General features: G+C 41.4%; 2 protein-coding genes across 2 annotated transcripts in view; one reads left to right on the top strand and one right to left on the bottom strand.

The window, feature by feature from the left end:
• LOC126455904 (uncharacterized) overlaps positions 1–21,139 on the top strand; it is a 290,245-nt gene that overhangs the window by 17,593 nt on the left and 251,513 nt on the right. The gene's annotated exons all lie outside the window — the stretch shown is intronic.
• LOC126457040 (hemolymph lipopolysaccharide-binding protein-like) overlaps positions 1–21,139 on the bottom strand; it is a 35,580-nt gene that overhangs the window by 13,852 nt on the left and 589 nt on the right. Inside the window, exons 2-4 of the mRNA XM_050093028.1 lie at positions 11,467–11,630; positions 11,256–11,391; positions 359–613 (exon numbers count right to left, since the gene is read on the bottom strand). Of these exons, the coding sequence (XP_049948985.1) occupies positions 359–613; positions 11,256–11,391; positions 11,467–11,630 (555 nt within the window). The remainder of the gene's footprint in view (positions 1–358; positions 614–11,255; positions 11,392–11,466; positions 11,631–21,139) is intronic.

The raw sequence follows: 21,139 nt of genomic DNA, 5'->3' as shown, positions 1-21,139 counted from the left end.
GATAGGCATATTGCCATTGACTCAGACCAGCAGTAACACATAGTCAGGCTTCCGAGCTTTCTGTACTGTTTCTGACCCTCTTGTCTGATGAAAGAGAAAATCAGAAGGCCTGATGTTTGGATGTTTCCTCATGCTGTAAGAACCACACCTGAAGCCATCAACAGGACGTCAACTCCTAATATTCACTCCTGCTGTGTTCGCCATACGCTTAGCTACTCCAAGTATTATTAGCAGAAGAAATAATGCCGTGGAAACAGAGAGTAGAAATTTGCTCAAATATTGGCCCTACTTTGGAAATTACGTACGAAAAACTTTCCAGCCAGCCTCAATTTGTCACTTACATAGGAGTGGTACTCACCCAAGACCGTGAGGTACTCTCCTTCCTTGAACATGTCGTGGAAACCGATGAAAGCAACGAATTTTCCTGTCGAGTGAGCTCTCATGACTTCCCGTATAGCATTTTCTTCCGCTTCAGAGTTCACGATGGCGAGGTGCGCTCCTTCCTTTGCGCACTTTCTCCGAGCATTTTCCCAGTTCATTTTGTCAGTGTGCAGCTTGTAGTATCCAACATTTGGAAAGAATTTGTAGTCGGCACCAACACGGGCAGGTGGTTCTGTCCGTGATATACCAAATGATACATCAGGTTCATGAAACAACAACAAAAATAAAGCTAAACATACAAATATATGTCAACAACAGGCTAGAACAATAATAGTGTGCACTCTTTCAGGTAGACCAGAGAATGTTGCTATCGAATAACTCTAGGATGTGGCTAAATAAATTAATATACAGTGTGGTCAGAAGCTGTCTGAAAAGCTTGTAATGATGTTTCAGGGTAGGTTTCACTAAGAAATAACTGTTAATCAAAAATTTCTATACGTTTTGCTGATAATGAGTCAGCACTGAATTTGTTGAATCAGGCCATTGTGCGCACAAATTCATGCAACCCTCCAGAGTACAGTTGTAAAACTGTGGTAGGCCTACCGTATATTATCATAAGTAAGCGTAGACCTCTACGGTTTTCATATTACCTTTGGTCAGTTAATGTGGCATGTTAGAGGTGTTGCATACCTATTGGGCGTTACCTCTTAAGGATCGTTTTCCGTATGCATGCGATCAGTGCCTTAGTAGAGTCCCCAAGAAAACGGAAGCGGTGAACCGTCTAAAAATTGAATGAGGATATATAAATAGCCGCTTAACCTATGGGAAATCTGTGCTACATAGTTATCCCGTTTGTTACTTAAAAATAAGCAGTATTTACAGTAAAACTGAATCTGGCAATGTTTAATTCAGATTTATTTCTAAATTTATTGACCTTTACCGTCAAGCAGAGAGAAATTGTGGCAAAAATTAAAAAAAAATGCAGATATATCATATCGCACTAGGATACGCACTTTCCTAAAAAAAGGTACTACAATGAAAAAAGCGCAAAAGAAAACTGTATCAAACATCGCTCCAGTACTTCGTCGATCTTACATTATCCATGTTTCTGTTATTGATAAAAAAATTTCACTTTTATCAGTAACAACAGCAAAGTCTAGCCTTCGATAATGATGGAGAACATTCTATTTAGTACAAAATAACAATAATTATTTATATATAGTTCATATTTCTGCATGTAAACTGTACTTGTATCAAAAGTAATATGTTTAGTTACGTAAAAACACATAAGTTACACGATCAACCAATTTATATTGCTTATAAAATAATTTTTTTGTTCTGTAAGGATTTGAAATACAAAATGTACTAACACTAAACAATGTGCGGTTCTAATTACGTGCAAAATTAACAACCAAACGAACAAGAAAAAAAAAAGAGAAATTGTCGCTCCTGGTTTCTCTCTTACACACTTATTTTTCTTTTCCTACCTTTGCTGCCAATACTATCGCCACTCCTACCATTTACTACTCCATTTATGCACTTCACCAAAAGCATCATACCTTAGATTTCCTACAGCGCAACTCTATGCCAGGTACAATTAGGAACAATTGCTCCCATTGCGTAGATGATAGCGCACGAGAGTCCTCAGTTTTTAGCTCGGGTTCGTTCCATACTACCGTCCTATGACCAGTTTCTGCGTCCCTCACTTGTTCGGTTTTAGGAACCTGAATGAAGAACATATTTGGCGACACTGTCTCTGGTGGGCCGTTTAAATCTGCTCATCTCACGGCCTAACTGACTGACTACAATGGAATTAAGTACGGAACGGCGCAACATATCGATATTCTTTTCTTAATAATTATTTGTCAGTAGAGAATACACTGCAGCGCTGTCACAAGTTCTTCAGATTGCTTCAGACCAGCCTGTAAAAGATGGTATGGTTGGAAAAATCATAAAACTGAATATTGAGCGGAAGATATAAATTCTCATCATATAACAAAAAAAGAGTTAATAAGTTCGTGTAAAAGTTTATAGTATTCGATATATCTTCATTAATATAACACTAGGCATGTAAGTGATTTCTTAGCGTGAGAATATTACCTGCAAGGTACACTCATTCCATAAGACTCCAGCCAGGTGTAGAGGCATACAAACAGTACAAACATCATGTATCAGCGAGACGGTGTGTGTAGATTTTATTGGTTTTGCCGGACTCAAAGAGAACCAAGAGCTTGTTTAAATACGTGGAGATCGGCATGGAGATCGGCATGGAGATGGTCATAGAAGAAGCCTTCAGTCCTTCTTCCTGTTGTTTTGAATTTGACTACAATGCAATATTTTCAGACAGAGCACTGTGATATTTGTTAAAACACTGAATGTGTTAATTAAACTTTCCCAAAACAACATATAATTGCTTCATTATTACAACCCAAAACGTAAGGTAAAAAGGATTATAGTCGTTCCTGAAGTTAATCATCAGTAGACAGAGAAGCGGAAGAGAATTGAATACTTGATGTTGCAGGCGAAGTACCTATGTATCATTTCTATCTCTAAGTCTCTTCTCACTGATCTCATAGAAGAAGACCGAAACACAACTAAAGTATGATCACCGTCTCCACACTATATAGTAATTCTTTGACACGTACTGCAGAAAGTACTATCATGTATAATGTGTCCCATTTGGTGCAGCACTGCTGTTCCCATGAAGACTTTTCTATTCATTTGGTGCAGAAAATTCATTCTCCCCTAGTTACGTTTTTATAATCGGAGAGATAATCAATAACTATAAACACCACTAGGAAATGCAGTTGGATTCACTTCGTTTTTTGCAATTTTGTTCCCCTGTTGTGTCTGCTGTTTGGCGTCTGGATTAAAATAATGGAAATAGTAATAACCAGCTGAAAGTTTCTTGACACTGTGAAACTATTCTTGGAAACTCGTCTAGAATTTTCGTTTTGTCAACATGGAGGATGTCACCTATCTTATGTAAATCTTTCTCACTCGAGTATTTCCTCGTCCTTTTACAGGTACTGCCCTTTCCTTATTCCTATAGTGTCAGATACGTCATACACCTTTACACTTCAGTGGTCCAATGTGTAAGGTGTCAGGCAAATCCAACACCTTCCATGAAAACCCTGACATGATAAGCAAATCCAGTAGTATGTCACATAGCTCCGAATAAATCGTGACATTACATTAGCCAAAGTAATACGAGTAACGAGTGAGCAAATGGAATACCACAGACTAACACAAGAATGCCTAAATGCATGTCATACCTCCCCATCGTGAGACAGAAGCAGTTCCAAGGGGAGAAACAAGAACAGAGGCCGAGAGCAGAACCGTGTTAAGTTAGAAGGCCCTACGATAAGGGACGGACACCCACGTCACCAGCTAACCGTTAGGACCACCTCCCAGCCCATGTTAAAAGCTAGAGCCTTAATGTGAGACTTTTTCGCGTCTCTGTTACGCTAGGACCACCCCCAGCCCATGTTAAAAGCTAGAGCCCTCCAGAAGAACAGTATAGATCTTACGATAACACAAAAAGGGCCACACCACCCGCAAGTTTTAGCGTGAGACTTTTTCGCGTCTCTGTTACGTTCCAAACTTTAAAAACATTGCCCCACCACGAAAAGTATACCGTTTCTCATTGTATAGACAGAATTTTTGAAGGCAGAGCTTAAGGTTAACATTGAGACCCTGATTGGTCAGATGAAAACACAGCCAGATAGTTTTTTTAACCAACTTTGGTAAATTGTAGTAAGGAGAAGTTAGGATGGAGTTGCTTCTGAGACGGCGAGGTGAGCGGAACTGTGCTGTCCGCCGCCCCCTGGCGAACACCGACAAGGTAATGAACGCACGTGATGTCGCATAACAGCGCATAAAGCTTCACTCAGAACTGCAGAAGTCTCATCTGTTACACCCCCTTTTTTTGCGTAATACTAGTGTCGATCGTCAATTAAAGCTCATGGTGTTCACATTTGCCACTTGAAGTAAAAATCTGAAACACGATGATTTTTCTGTTACATAGTTATTGAGAAGCCACATCAGCCACTGTAATTTACGACAAGTTAGATAAGTAATTAAAGATAATTGAGGGTCGCTGTAGACCATTTTGATAGTTTTCTCTCTTGTGAAACTTAAGTTAAACCTAGATTATAAATGTGATATGGCATAGGTCATCCTTCGATCCATTGTAGAACTTGGAAACCCACTCAGGGAATATTCGTTCACATTTTTGTTGAACGCAGTTGGTTTTTACCATCCTATATTAAAACATTTCCTTTCATCAATAGTGCAATTTATAAACAATGTTTTGTGAGTAGAATAAAATTTCTAATGGTACACTTAACTGCTTCTTCGACGTTATTTTACCAGCTAACTAAAAATAGGAAAGCCTTGAACCCCTTCCACTAAATTTAGTTAGTATTAAGATTCTTTTACAGGGAGTGCAGTGGAGCTGACGCTGAAATCATTAAGTATTTGGTTATATCATCGCTAGTCTCACTGAACTCTTCTGAATTCTACATGTCATGTGTGGTCTGGCGTCTCCTTACCAGCAACGGGTCCCAGGTTCAAACTAGTCAGTTCCCTAAAAAAAACACGCTCAGAGCGTCGTTGCGCGAAAGTGGTAGGGAGACACGATATAGAACAAACAGACACCGCGCAGAATGTTAGAAATGTTAATTTGTGCACCCACCAGCTCGACGTAATCAGCTGTCATGTAAGCTTTGGGATCCCATTCATCTTGTCCCTCTTACACAAAACTGTAGCACGTTGGCATTCTGAAGTAGAAGATAACACACAAATCTTCACCAACTAGAGATAAATATCATTTGCCGATAAATTATAAAAAACAGAAGTATACGAAGACACGGTTTTACAGTTTACTCATTAAACAAAATTACTAGAACACTATTACTTAAGTAAAAGCCAATTCGTCGCAGAAAAGTTGACACTCGCCTCACATACTTTCTCTATATGTACAACATAACATACCTCGTAATAATTCATAATGTGAATATCATTTTTGTGTCAACTAGAGAAATTTTCACTCTTTTCTTTCATGAGAGCTATTTTGGAAGTATATTTACCTTTTTTATGAGCTACACTACTTCACTATTGGCTAAAAAGAAACCGGCAACCCAAACAGTAGTTGCTCAGCTACTTGTACCAGCCTAAATCAAGGTTTTTTTTTTTAAAAAAAAAAAGGCATAAGAATATGTAGATGTTGTTGGACCGCTGACTTTCGACATTGATATCCTTTAAAAAATCCTCAGTACTGAGAAACGTTTAAGACATCAATTAGCATATTTGCGTTTGTTTATTTGTTTATTTAATGGATTACATTTCACTCTGCGTGAAGAACTATTATGGTTAGTCAATGAGAGGCACCGCACAGATTTAAGTGCAGCCGTGGAAGAAAAGTGTGAAATAGCAATGGCGTGTAAAAGTTACGGACGAAAGTAACCTGCGCTATGTAACACTGCCAAGGAACATAGCTCGGTGAAAGTTGGACTATAGATAGAATGAACTGCGCAACATAGAACAAAGGCACTGAAAGAAATTCGAAATGAGACGAACAAAAATGACACTTCCATTCCAATACAATAATTACAATGAAGCCACTACGATCTATAATGGGTCCCTGTACATTACAAAAAGTGGGACATGGTTCTGTAAAGCGTTTGTAATCACCACGCACGACAATACAAGCTCTGCATCGTGTCTCCATTCTGGGAACATGGTTGGTAAGGAGTTCTTACGGTATGACGTTGCATTCCACCACCAGTGCGGTTGACAACTGCGGTTTGACAACTGCGGGGTGCTCGTTGGTGCAAGTTTACGTGCTTCAGCAGTACATCACCCATCGCATTTGCTCCATCAGATTAGAGTCGGGGGAATGGGCAGATCAGTCTACCCGCCAAATATCATTTCTATATCTACATCTACGTAAATATTCTTCAATCCACCATACGGTGCGTGGCGGAGGGCACCTCGTACCACAACTAGCATCTTCTCTGCCCGTTCCACTCCCAAACAGAACGAGGGAAAAATGATTGCCTATATGACTCGGTACGAGCCCGAATCTCTCTTATCTTATCTTTGTGGTGTTTCCGCGAAATATAAGTTGGCGGCAGTAAAATTGTACTGCAGTCAGCCTCAAATGCTGGTTCTCTAAATTTCCTCAGTAGTGATTCACGAAAAGAACGCCTCCTTTCCTTTAGAGACTCCCACCCGAGTTCCTGAAGCATTTCCGTAACACTCGCGTGATGATCCAACCTACCAGTAACAAATCTAGCAGCCCACCTCTGAATTGCTTCTATGTCCTCCCTCAATCCGACCTGATAGGGATCCCAAACGCTCGAGCAGTACTTAAGAATAGGTCGTATTAGTGTTTTATAAACGGTCTCCTTTACAGATGAACCACATATTCCCAAAATTCTACCAATGAACCGAAGATGACTATCCGCCTCCCCCACAACTGCCATTACAAGCTTGTCCCACTTCATATCGCTCTGCAATCTTACGCCCAAATATTTAATCGACGTGACTGTGTCAAGCGCTACACTACTTATGGAGTATCCAAACATTACAGGATTCTTTTTCCTATTCATCTGCATTAATTTACATTTATCTATATTTAGAGTTAGCTGCCATTCTTTAAACCAATCACAAATCCTCTCCAAGTCATCTTGTATCCTCCTACAGTCACTCAACGACGACACTTTCCCGCACACCACAGCATCATCAGCAATCAGCCGCACATTGCTATCCACCCTATCCAAAAGATCATTTATGTAGATAGTAAACAACAGCGGACATACCACACTTCCCTGGGGCACTCCAGATGATACCCTCATCTCCGATGAACACTCACCATCGAGGACAACGTACTGGTTTCTGTTACTTAAGAAGTCTTCGAGCCACTTACATATTTGGGAACCAATCCCATATGCTCGTACCTTAGTTAGGCGTCTGCAGTTGGGCACCGAGTCAAACGCTTTCCGGAAGTCAAGGAATATGGCATCTGTCTGATATCCTTCATCCATGGTTCGCAAGATATCATGTGAATAAAGGGCGAGTTGCTTTTCGCAGGAGCGATGCTTTCTAAAGCTGTGCTGATGCATGGACAGCAACTTCTCCGTCTCAAGGAAATTCATTATATTCAAACTGAGAATATGTTCGAGAATCCTGCAACAAACTGATGTTAAGGATATTGGTCTGTAATTTTGAGGATCCGTAAGTCTACCCTTCTTATATACAGGCGTCAGCTGTGCTTTTTCCAGTCGCTCGGGACTTTACGTTGGGCAAGAGATTCGCGGTAAATGCTAGCTAAGTAAGGAGCCAACGCAGTAGAGTACTCTCTGTAAAACCGAATTGGAATCTCATCAGGACCTGGAGATTTATTTATTTTCAACCCATTCAGCTGATTCACAACTCCAGGGATGTCTATCACTATGTCCTCCATACGGGAATCTGTACGAGACTCAAACGGCGGTATGTTGGCACGATCCCCCTGCGTGAAAGATTTCTCAAATGCTAAATTTAAAATTTCAGCTTTCGTTTTGCTGTCTTCCGTTGCCAGGCCAGACTGATCAGTGAGTGACTGGATGGAAGCCTTCGACCCGCTTACCGATTTTACCTAAGACCAGAATTTCCTTGGGTTTTCAGCAAGATCTTTTGCTAAGGTATGGCGGTGGTAGTGGATGAATGCTTCGCGCGTCGCTCTTTTTACAGTAGCACGAATCTCCACAAACTTTTGCCTGTCCTCATTCTCCCGATCTTTTCTTGTACCGCGAGTGCAACTGTCTTTGCTTCCTGAGCATTCTCCGAATTGCGCTGTTAAACGACGGTGGGTCTTTTCCGTCCGTAACCCACTTTTTCGGCACATACTTGTACAATGCGTGATTTACAATGTGTTTAAAATTTGCCCCTAATTCTTCCACGTCCATCGTACCGGAAGTAAATGAAGTCGATTCATTTACTAAGTGGGATGCTAACAACTGCTTATCTGCCCTTTCTAATAAGAATACTCTCCTAGCCTTCTTGACCGACTTTTTAATTTTCGTAACCATAGTCGTAAAGACAATGTCATGATCACTAATCCCAGTCTCAACACTGACACCGTCGATGAGGTCTGGTCTGTTCGTAGCTACCAGATCTAAAATATTTCCATTACGCGTTGGCTGACGATTTAACTGCTCAAGACAGTTTTCGGATAATGCGTTCAAAAGTAATTCACACGACGGCTTGTCTGCACCACCTGTAATGAATCCATAGACATCCCAGTCTATACTAGGTAGGTTGAAGTCGCCTCAAACTAATATAGCGTGATCCGGGTACTTCTGCGATACAGAATGTAGAATCCCTTTGAATGATTCTAGAACTGTCACGGTGGAACCTGGTGGCCGGTAATAACACCCAACTATTTCTCCTAGCCCTGTTAAACGTGTCCAGATAACTTCACAATCACACTCTACTTCGACCCCAGTAGACACAATATTTTTGCCAACTGCAATTAAGACACCACCTCCTACGGTGTCTAATCTAACTTTCCGATATACGTTCCAACCCTCACTAAATATTTCAGAACTTCCTATCTCAGGGTTCAGTCAGGTCTCAGTCCCGAGAATAATTTGCGCGCCACACACTTCCTGGAGGGCAGTAAATTCAGGAAATTTATTCCGAACACTCTGAAAATTTGCTGCTAATATCTTGATAGAGCTCCTTCACCTGCGCTGTCTCTGCCGTCGCGCATTGTCATCCACAAACATGAAGTCAGGACCGAAGGCACCGGTGGAAAATTGCACACGGGGTAGGAATTCAGGGTCACAATAACGTTTACCGGTGAATGTACCGTGTTGAAAGATGTGGAGGTCAGCGCTCCCGTGAGATACTATGCCTCCCCACACAATAACACTCGAACCATCAAAAATATCGTGTTCGACAGCGCTCCTGGGTGCATTACATAGATTCATATGGCAAGAAGTGGGAACACGTAATGCAATCAGGAACTGTTTCACATGTATAACGATACCTGTTGATGGTAAGAGAACTGAGACTTGGCAGTGAACTGCAGACACGGAGAAAAAAGCAACACCAAGAAGGAGCTGTGCGGCATAAACGAAGGTTGGTGGATATCTTTCTACATATCAGAGATGATGTCCATTCCTGTTTCGTGCCAGTCATGCTAGTAGCGCCACTACGACGGTGAAAATATGTCTCTTTTGAACACGCACGGTAACCGTTGTGAGCGTCTATTATCTTTGACACTGGATGTGATGAGTTGTTAGTCAAGAACGCCTTGAAGAAGACGAAGAAGTCGTTATTGATTTGAAAGAGGCTGCGTAATAGGGCTACGAGAAGACGGGTGTTTCTTCTACGATACCGCAGAAAGACTTGGCAATTATTTAGCCACTGTACGCGACTGCCGGCACCGATTGTCACGAGAATGTACGGTCTCAAGAGACTGTGCTCCGGATGGCTACGTGGCACTACTTAGAGGGAAGATCGTCGTGTTCAGTGTATGCCACTGGCGCATCGTGCTACAATTGCAGCAGCAACTGGAGCAGCAAGTGGCACCACAGTGACACAACGAACTGTTACAAACCGGTTACTTAAAGGACAGCTCAGAGCCAGGCACCCAGTAGTATGTATTCCACTGAACCCATTAACATCAATGGCTTAAGCCAGAGCTCATTGGCAGGGTAAGATCCGCAGTGTTTTCCGATGAAAGCTGGTTCTTTCCTGACAGAGGTGCTGTGTGCTGGTTAGAAGGAGGCTAGTTGATGGCCTGCAACCATGCTGTCTGCATCCTAGGCATATTGGAACTACATCTGGTAGTCTGGGATGCGATTTAGTACGGCATCAGGAACAGTCCCGTAGTTATCCCACACATCCTAACTGCAAATTTATACGTCAATCTATCGATTCGACGTGTTGTGTTGCCACTCATGAACGACATTCCTGGGACTATTTTCCAACAGGATAACGCTCGCCCACATACTGGCGCTGTAGCGCAACATGCTCTACAGTGTGCAAACATCTTGGCTTGATCTGCTCGATCACGTAATGTGTCTGCAATCAAGCGCATATGGGACATAATCGGACGACAACTCCAGCTGTCACACACAAACAGCTTTTACCGTCCCTGTATTGGCCTAGCGACTTCAACAGACGTGGAACTCCATCCCATAAACTGACATCCAGCACCTGCTTGCATGCTAGAATTCAACATTCGACGCTTACACCGGTTATTAATGTTCCAGCATTTGACATTTGCAATGGCTTATCTCAAGTTTACGTTACTCTGTGATCTTCCAATGTTAATCACTTAAATATGTTACCCAGACAATTTCCAAAATTTCATTTCTCTGGTTTAAATACCTTTTGGTCTTGCAATTATTTGCGTCAATGTATGAAGTTTTTAGAAGAAAGAAAGTTTCGTTTTTACCCGCATTCGAGGAAGAGATCGTCAGAGATGTTGCAGAAATTGTGATTCTGCAGTACAATGAAGGAAAGCGGCCGTGCCTTTTGGGCGGAGTTTTGAATCGCCGTCTCCACGAATACGTTTATCAAGAAGTGCGAATAACACTGTGATGAGCATGGAAGGAAATGAAAACCAACAACGTCAATGAGGAGCACAAGCATTATTCGCTACAGAGCCTAATTCGCAAGGAAAGAAGCAGAAATAGGAAACAGATACGTATGCATGAAAGGATTTAAGGATTCTCTGGATAAGTCTTTGATTCTGATCGAAACAAAGTTTTCCTCCATTTATTGGTCTTCGTAGGCCCTCGGAGGTGAAGCTACACTTCACTAAAACAAAAATTTGCGGGAACTCGGAGGCCCCTTTGGTGATATTTAATACTGACCTACAACAGTGAAAACTGTCGTCAGCTTTTCGACGTCACCACAGTTTTGACTGGAAATGTCGATGCCGTAACGCGGCGGCCTTTGCACAAACCGCAGCTCGCTGATATCTCGTCTCCTTTTGCGGGTGAGAGCCGCCTGTAACAGACCACACAACTGATGAGTTTGTCTAGTGTGAAACGTAGTGTTAACGACAGAGGAGTCTACACCCACCTTGGTAATCCAGTGGCCCGTAAGGTTGCGGAAGCTGCTCGCCCAGAGGCTAACACCGCTTGCAGAGGAACACACACTGTTGTCTGCGAGAGGTACTCGAGGCGGTGCCATAATGACAAATGCCGCTGGAAGGTGCCAAATGTATTCCCAGACCATAGTGCCCTCTACAAAACCAGACAGAACACACTTCGAAGTACCTTGGCACGATACAGAGGTCGATTCGAAAGTACAATGCCTGACAAAATACTTGAAACATGGTCGAATGTCAGTGTAACTGTATATGTACGCTCCATCGTTGGATGTGTAAAATGTTGTACTTCAATGCAACACATTGAATGGTCACAAGAATGCATAAATGTTGTTCGTGTTGAGTGTTGTCACCAGCCTTAGTAGGGTACACACTGAGCAGACAAAATTCATGGGATACATCATTTTTCCCGACATAGTGCAGCAACTTGACGTGGCGTGGAGTCAACAAATCTCAGGAAGCCATTCTGCCCCTATAGCCGTCCATAATTTCCGGTGCAGGATTCTGTGCACGAACTGCGAACTGACGTTCCGATTGTGTTCCATAAATGATATATGGGATTCATGCTGGGCAATCGGTGACATGACGCATTGCCACCAGGAGAACTTCCATCACTGTTTGGGAACATCACTTCGATGAATAGCTGAAAATGGTCTCCAAGCATCCAGAGGACCCAGACCATTCCGTACACACACAGCCCTCACCATTATCGAGCCACCACCAAGCTTCACAGTGCCTTGTTGACAATTGGGGTCCATGGCTTCATTGAGCTGCGCGAGTTTCGAAACTTAAAACCAGCTCTCACCAACTGAAATCGGGACTCATTTGACCAAGTCACGGCTTTCCAGTCGTCTAGGGTCAAATGATACGGCCACGAGCCCTGGACAGATGCTGCAGGTGATGCTGTGCTGTTAGAAAAGGCACTCACGTCGGTCGTTTGTTGCCATATCCCGTTAACGCCAAATTTCACCGCATTGTCCACACGGATATGTTTTTCGCACGTCCCACAATGAACTGTGCGGTTATTTCACGCAGTTTTGCTTGTCAAAAATGTTCAAATGTATGTGAAATATTATGGGACTTAACTGCTAAGGTCATCAGTCCCTAAGCTTATACACTGGTTAACCTAAATCATCCTAAGGACAAACACACACACCCATGCCCGAGGGAGGACTCAAACCGCCGCCGGGACCAGCCGCCCCGACCGCTCGGCTAATCCCCATCGGCTTTTGCTTGTTATTTAGCACTGACAATTCTACGCAAACACCGGTGTTCTCGGTCATTAAGTGAAGGCCGTCGGCCACTGTGTCGTCCGCGGTGAGAGGTGACGCCTGAAATTTGGTATTCTCGGCACACTCTTGACTCCGTGGATCTCGGAATACTGAGTTCCGTAACGATTTCCGAAATTGGATGTACAATGTGTCTAGCTCCAAATGCCATTATGGATTCAGAGTCTGTTAACTCCCGTCGGGTGACCATAATCATAACTTTTTCACATGAATCATGTGGGTACAAACGACAGCTCCGCTAATGCACTGCCCTATTACACCTCGTGTACGCGGTAACACCACCATCTCTACGTGTGATATCGCTGTCCTACGTCATTTGCCACCTTGGAGAATAAAGAGCGTGAGCAACGTCCGATGCTGCGTGAGCAGTTTGAAGGACTCGGAGATACTGCGTACTCCTGTGAGAAAGCGTTGTCGGCACCTGACTGAGTTTGAAAGCCGTGTCATTGTGGGTCTCAACTCTATCGGCTGCTCGAATCGTGCGATATCCTGATTGCGGTGACACTCGCATGTGACAGTTTCCCGATACTGGACTGCATGACAATTTGAGGTCAAGCATAATAGTCGTCATAGTTCTTATCGAACACGTCTGACAACCCGAAGGGAGAATCACCGTATTCTGTACCAAGCACATCCGCACGTGCCTTCCGAGAACGAGTAATGGTCTCCCTGCAGTAAACTGTATCCTTCCCAAACGTTGGCTGGATACTGGCAACAGCCGAAACAGGGATTTATCGTCCCATGCGTAGACTGCCATTAACATCACAACACATGTGGCTGCGTCTGGAGTGATGCCCTGGCGGAGAAACGCGGACTGCTGATGGATGGCGATGTAGTGTGTTACCAATGAGTCGAGCTTCTGCACGACCATCGCTGGCGGGTATTGCGGCGAGCTGAGGAGAAATTCCGTTCTTGCAGTGTTTTAGAGAGATGTCAGGGTGTGGAAACCATCGAGTTTGGCTGCAGGATACGGCTTGACTTCATGTTACGGTTGGCTATAGCTGTGGGAACTCTGATGGCGCAACTGTACCTCATGGACATCTTGAGTCCTCGTGTATTGCCTCTCATGCTACGGTAATGTGGCGCCATTTATCAAAAGGGCAATATTGCGTGATCTTGCACTTCCATGTCTCCAATAGACCATGTCTGGGACCAGCTCAGACGTCCATTCCCCTCAGCTGATACGTCCATTCCGTCCCATGACCAGTATGCAGAATATTAAGGACCAGTTTCATCACTTGTGGGACACCTAGCCTTAGGAGACGACACAATGGCTTTACGAGACCCTTTCTAGACGAATAATAGCATGCATCTAAGCCAGAGAGGGTGTGAAATCATACTGGTAACAAAGCTCGTAATGCCAAGTTATTTGCTCGACTTTGTATTGACTGAAATAATCGCCCAAGCCCTTTCACCCTTTCGGGGTGCTCCCCTTTTTCCACTAGACACTGTAGCAGTCAAGAAGTTCCTAAAGCAGGAAATGTCACATACACGAGTAAGCCGTATGTTTGTCAAAGTACATTTCTTCATGAATCTTTAACTTAATTTACAGTCAAAATGGCACATCTGAAAACATTTTGTAAGTAGAATCACTTTAGAACAGGACGGAGTATCGTCCCGTGATTGCCCCTATGTTGCTACGTTGACAAGCAGGAGTTAAAAAGAGTGAAGCAAATGGCAAATCTGTGTTGTGGTCGAGACACATTTTGAATTCACGTCAATACTTTCCCGCTTCTTTTCTGGAATGTACCTATTGCGTCCATGTTGGTGACTGTCTGAGCATGCAGGAATTTATCCAAGAAGGGGAAGGAGGTGAGGAAGACTTTAAAATTACCATTCTCATAAAAATGAGTTTACTAGATACGAGGTGTAACATATCAAAATAATTAAAGTGTACAGTTGACTCAAAAAACTTTTCACATCCCAGACAAATTATCGTCAAGAATGGTGCAGAGACTTCCACAACGAATAAATCGCTAACTGTCACACTAAGAGTAGGCTGCAGCTTAAGAGACTAGTCAGGAAAGAATCAACGCGCAAGGAAATGGAGTACGAAAGTACTAAGGAATGAAGAGGTACGCTTGAAGTTCTCTGAGGCTGTAGATACTGAGATAAGGAAATGTTCAGTAGGAAGTTCAGTTAAAGAGGAAGGAGCATCTCTTAAAAATTACAGTCACGGAATTTGAAAGGAAAAACATAGGTACATAGAAGGTAACCAGGGCTAACATGAGAAATACTTCAGTTGGTCGATGAAAGAAGAACAAAGATGTCAAGGGAAATTCAGGAATACGCAAATACAAGTCACTTAGTAATGAAATGAGTGGGGAGTGCAGAGAAGCTAAGGAAATGGCTTTAGGAAAAAATGAGGAAATGGAAAAGGAAACGATTGTTAGGACAGCCTCAGTATATAGAAAAGTCAAAGCAACCTTCTGTGAATTAAAAGCAATGATCGTAACACTGAATCCATTAGCGGATTCAGTGTTGTATCACTTACTGCTCCTGAATATTTTTAGGACCTGTATGCACTTTATTGTTGACACTCGGAAGTAATGCGATTAGTATAACTGATATCTCGCGAAGAGACCATGAGGATAAAATCAGAGAGATTAGAGCCCACACAGAGGCATACCGACAATCCTTCTTTCCACGAACAATACGAGACTGGAATAGAAGGGAGAACCGATAGAGGTACTCAAGGTACCCTCCGTCACACGCCGTCAGGTGGCTTGCGGAGTATGGATGTAGATGTAGATGTAGATGTAGATGTAGAAGGGAACCAAGTTCCCGAAACCGCTAACAAAATTAAACTCCTTTTATGCAACTAGTTGGTTATTATTTCGTTATGGACACACAATCCTCGGTAGTAATGTGCCTTCCGGAGTAACCATAGGTCCCATGGAGTTCCACGATGTGGCTGATCAGATAATTACCGAATCCCCGGCATGTTTCACTCTTGGGACGCTGGATAGGAAGCTGAGAGAGTTAAAAAAGACTGATCCGTCCAAATGTCATTTTTGGTTTTAATGGTTTCAGCACTACGTTTTCGAGTTACGGGAATTTGGATCGGTGATACGTGGTTTTGAAATTCCACATCACTTTGCAATTCCCTCTTTTGGAGCCCTGTTCATTTCGTTTTAGTGCTGGCAAGGATCACGAGGCCGACATTCAGTTCTGTAACGACTTTTACTGCTGTCGTCCTCTTATTTTTCAACACTATTGCCTACGATGACCGTCTGTCACGATACTTATCACAAATTATCACCACCGTTTAGACTTAGCGGATGATGTTTTTCCGCTTTTCTATCAGTTTTTCCATTCGTCTGTAAAGAATTCACGTTAGTATTTTGCATCCTGGACTTATTAATCTGATTGTTCGGTAATTTTTAGATCTGTCAGCACCTGCTTTCTTTGGGATTGGAATTATTATTTTCTTCTTGAAGTCTGAGGGTATTTCGCCTGTCTCATACATCCTGCTCACCAGATGGTAGAGTTTTGTCAGGACTGGCTCTCCCAAGGCCGTCAGTAGTTCTAATGGAATGTTGTCTACTCCCGGGGCCTTGTTTCGACTCAGGTCCTTCAGTGCTCTGTCAAACTTTTCGCGCAGTATCGTATCTCCTATTTCATCTTCGTCTACATTCTATTCCATTTCTATAATATTGTCCTAAAGAACATCGCCCTTGTATAGACCCTCTATGTACTCCTTCCACCTTTCTGCCTTCCCTTCTTTGCTTAGAACTGGGTTTCCATCTGAGCTCTTGATATTCATACAAGTGATTCTCTTTTCTCCAAAGGTCTCTTTAATTTTCCTGTAGGGAGTATCTATCTTACCCCTAGTGAGATAAGCCTCTACATCCTTAAATTTGTCCTCTAGCCATCCCTGCTTAGCCATTTTGCACTTTCTGTCGATTTTTGAGACGTTTTTATTCCTTTTTGCTGCTTCATTTACTGCATTTTTATATTTTCTCCTTTCATCAATTAATTTCAATATTTTTTCTGTTACCCAAGGATTTCTACTAGCCCTCGTCTTTTTACCTACTAGATCCTCTGCTGCCTTCACTATTCCATCTCTCAAAGCTACCCATTCTTCTTCTACTGTATTTCTTTCCCCCATTCCTGTCAATTGTTCCTTTATGCTCTCCCTGAAACACTGTACAACCTCTGGTTTAGTCAGTTTATCCACGTCCCATCTCCTTAAATTCCCACCTTTTTGTAGTTTCTTCAGTTTTTATTTATAGTTCATAACCAATAGATTGTAGTCAGAGTCCACATCTGCCCCTGGAAATGTCTTGCAATTTTAAACCTGGTTCCTAAATCTCAGTCTTACCATTATATATTCTATCTGAAACCTGTCAGTATCTCCAGGCTTCTTCCATGTATACAACCTTCTTTTATGATTCTTGAACCAAGTGTTAGCTATGAGTAAGTTGTGCTCTGTGCAAAATTCTGCCAGGCGGCTTCTCCTTTCATTTATTAGCCCCAATCCATATTCACCTACTACGTTTCCTTCTCTCCGTTTCCATACTACCGAATTCCAGTCACCCATGACAATTAAATTTTCGTCTCCCTTCACTATCTGAATAATTTCTTTTATTTAATTATACATTTCTCCAATTTCTTCGTCATGTGCAGAGCTAGTTGGCATATAAACTTGTACTACTGTAGTAGGCGTGGGCTTCATGTCTGTCTTGGCCACAAGATAGGTTGCTAATATGATTTTCGGTTGCCTTAGCAGATGGGGCTTTTGAATCCAGACAGCCTTTATGTCTGTCACTTCCATCTCACATCAAAGTTATCATTCTTGTTTCGGATGCTAAACTGATGTGGAACAGCCTTATGTGGTCATATGACTGTTAGTGACCCGAAAAGTACAGTAGCAAAGCGAAACCTGAAAATCTGTAATATGTAATCGAATATTTTTCACCCAGAAAAAGGTAAAAAACGTTGCTACAATTTAATTTCTAATATGAGAGATGTAAATGTATATACTAGGGATATAGAACTTGAATTCAAATCGCTCTAGTTCTAGAAGGCTCCAGTGACCAATGGGACTCGTATAGTAATCCACAGCGAGTTTGCAGCACAATTAACGTGGCTGTTGATCATAATTTACAAAAGATCCCTTTAGCAAAGAAGGATGTCTCATCTATATAAAAGGCACAATATACGGCTCTCCGCAGAAGAAAATGGAATATACTGTTGAATTAAAAACAACATTACGTACCCAAAATTACTTGCACTATGTAAATGTACACAGACTCGGGAAAATAGTGATCATGTGAAGCAGAACAAACGAGGAAAATACAGCAAATGTCATCAGCTGATTTCGCAGAAACGCTACTCAGTGCAAGAGGGGTCAAGATAACCGTGACTCGGCTTATCCGTAGGTTCTCAAGCGTTTCTGAGAAAACGACGGTCAAAGTTAGCGACGTAATTTTTGTTTTTCATTTATCTAATCAAGTCAGTAGATGTGTACTACATAAATGTTTTCAAATCTACAGTGCAATTACGTTGCTCTTATGCATCTACTAATTGTACTTAAAAATGACCAATAAATGAATGAGAACATTATTTGAAATTGTTTTCGGTGAGATTCCTGTAGTGTATCTTGGCTCATAATTGTTTGCAAGCGCCGGTTCTCCTTAAGGCGATCCGTTATGTATGGTTTGTGACCATATTATTGACAATGTGCGAAATCTTCAGCAATATTAACGACGTTTCCTCCCCGACTGAGGTCCATACGGAGGAATATCGCTGCGGCAACCTGCCGTCGTACGATGGTCGACGTGTTAGAAATTTCTATGTCTCGAATGTTTCTACGAGTGGCATCATTCACGGGAATTAATCAATTATTCCTCAAATAAAGATAAAAACAGAATAGGACTGCTAGAATTAATATAAGAATTGGCATAAGAATGAAATATAAGAACGCGAAAATTTAAAAAGACTGTGACCCTGAAAATAACATACACACAAATAAGATATAATAAATGTATCTATGACACTTATCGTAAAACGATGTTGTAATTTTACAATTTATATAGCGCCCTTGTATCCCCCAATTCGATAAGAGACATCCGTCTAGTAAATTCTACACGTATACGTAGATTAATGAGAAAATAAATAAATAAAGGATACAAAATAAAACAAAAAAGTAATTGGTTTGCGAACACAGGGCGCAATACAGAGCGTCCGCGACCCTACCCACTGCACCAACATTCCAGCTGAAAACTTCGTGTCGTAGAAGTCGTCTGTATCACGTCGAAAACAATGACCGTCGTTTCCTCAAACACGTCGAGTATCTACGTCATGGCCAATATCGTTACGAAAAGGGTCCCAAGATCAATAAAACTACTACAACTACTCACAGCGTATTATGTTACAGCAAATCTCGTAGATTTCACGATTTACGTTCTTGTATATAGTTTTCAAAACATAAAGAAATGTGAAATCACGTCTTAGATCTTTCATTGAGACTAATGTGAAATTTCACAAGTACAGCTCTAAAAATAAAAGATATCTTAAAAATAATTGTAATAGGATATCAATAGACGGATAAATTTACGAAAATTGTTTAAGGTTTATGTCGTAACTGCGCTCGTGTTTGTTGGATAAACGTCACGTTGGATTAGCAGAGGTCGGTGGATATGCTCATAGGCTTGTTTGCTTAACAGGAGAGCTAGTACACAGTGGCATATATTCCCATAGACTTCGACAAAAATCAGAGAAGCGCACTTTTTAATCTCATACGTGTTATTCTATAATTTGATAAAGGTGCCACCTCTGCATAACACTGTGGAATACTGTTATAGTAATTTTGTCCTGCAAGCATAAGCGAGAGAACGGGTCAAAGCAACTTATGGTAGTTGCGCGACGCTCTGGCCATATACCTGCAGCATAAATTAGAGCGCTATTGAAAATCCTTAATTTTGTGTCAGGAGATTTATTTTTCTATTCTTCGTGGTGTAAATTGTTAGTGAAGATATAATGTATTCCGTATGTTGGGCAATATTAATTATTTTCATAGTATAAACACCACCCATTGAGAATTTGATTATTGTACTGAGTTTGTGTAGTACAGGCATAACCATTTCTGTTCATGAAACTACAGATTTTGGCAAAGGGGCTACTTTTACTTTGTCAGAGAAGCGGTCAGTGTGCGTTAGACGATCTGGCTATGTACTTGCCTAGTGAAGAGTGAAGGCTGGACTGCCTTGTAGCGGAGTCAGCATTATTTGAAAAGCATTTTGTATTAATTTACTCTGAGGAAAAATCTCGTGGAACTGAGTTGATATTAATGTGAGAATGACAGAAGGGAAGTTTCCTAAAGTAATCTAGCTTTTTTATATATTCGTAACTGTGTAGTGTTTATTGTTAGAACGTTGTGTACGGATAAAATTTACGGTAAGAAGCTTTATAGTGCAGAACGTGGATTTGTCTTATAATCGAAATAAATGTCAAGGAAAGTAAGTTTACACAGGAAAATTATTGAGAAAAATTTTTGATAATTTGTCTAGTTGTGAGAAATTTATGAAAGAGTGTATTGTTGGTAAGAAAGCATAGTTATACTTGAAATCTTTGTTTTCATTTAAGAGTCGTTAAGTTTAGTTTCTCATTTTTCATCTTTAGCTTTATGAATGTGCTTTGGATACTCACATTGCACATCGAGAGTTTTGTGCTGAGGAAGTATTTTTATGAAAAGTGATAAGTTACTGTATTGTACTGCACTTCGCAAGCACTGCAAATGAAATTTGATTGTTGACAGTTTCTTCATTTTCCTAAAAGTGAGAGGTAGCAGAACAGATGAACGTACCGTGGGGACAGGTAGGCCAAGATATTTAATTTCAAAATTCGTGTCGACTGTATAGTACAGTGATTCTGGGAAAGTATTTGTGAAAGAACCAGTTCAGATATTTCATATGAGTAAAAGATATCAGAAAAGTGCTGACGTGTGAGTTATCAGGCTGTTTACCACAAAATCAGATGTCTTAATTTATACGTACATTTTTCTTTAATTAAAATAACAATTCTGGTATAGTAATTGTTTACAAGTGATTACCTATATTGAAGTTCACAATTTTAATCTGAATCATTTTGTTTTGCAGTCAGACAGTGTACATAAATATTTTCGAAAACGGACTGCTCTCTCGCAGGCGAATCGTGTGATGTACTGGGTAGCCTGGATTTCACATCGTATAGCATGAGCTCCATACACTTCCGTTCAGAATTTAATTTTCACATAGTTCATTTGCCCTGCACTGAGATTTACGTATTTTAGAATCAAATGAAGTTTACCAATTTCTCAGACATCATCCAGACTCAAAAACGACTTTAGAAGTAGAAAGGTTTACACAATCGT

Source organism: Schistocerca serialis, chromosome 2 (genome assembly GCF_023864345.2).
Source record: "Schistocerca serialis cubense isolate TAMUIC-IGC-003099 chromosome 2, iqSchSeri2.2, whole genome shotgun sequence".
Taxonomy (NCBI): domain Eukaryota; kingdom Metazoa; phylum Arthropoda; class Insecta; order Orthoptera; family Acrididae; genus Schistocerca; species Schistocerca serialis.
This window is presented reverse-complemented; position numbering and strand designations above follow the sequence as displayed.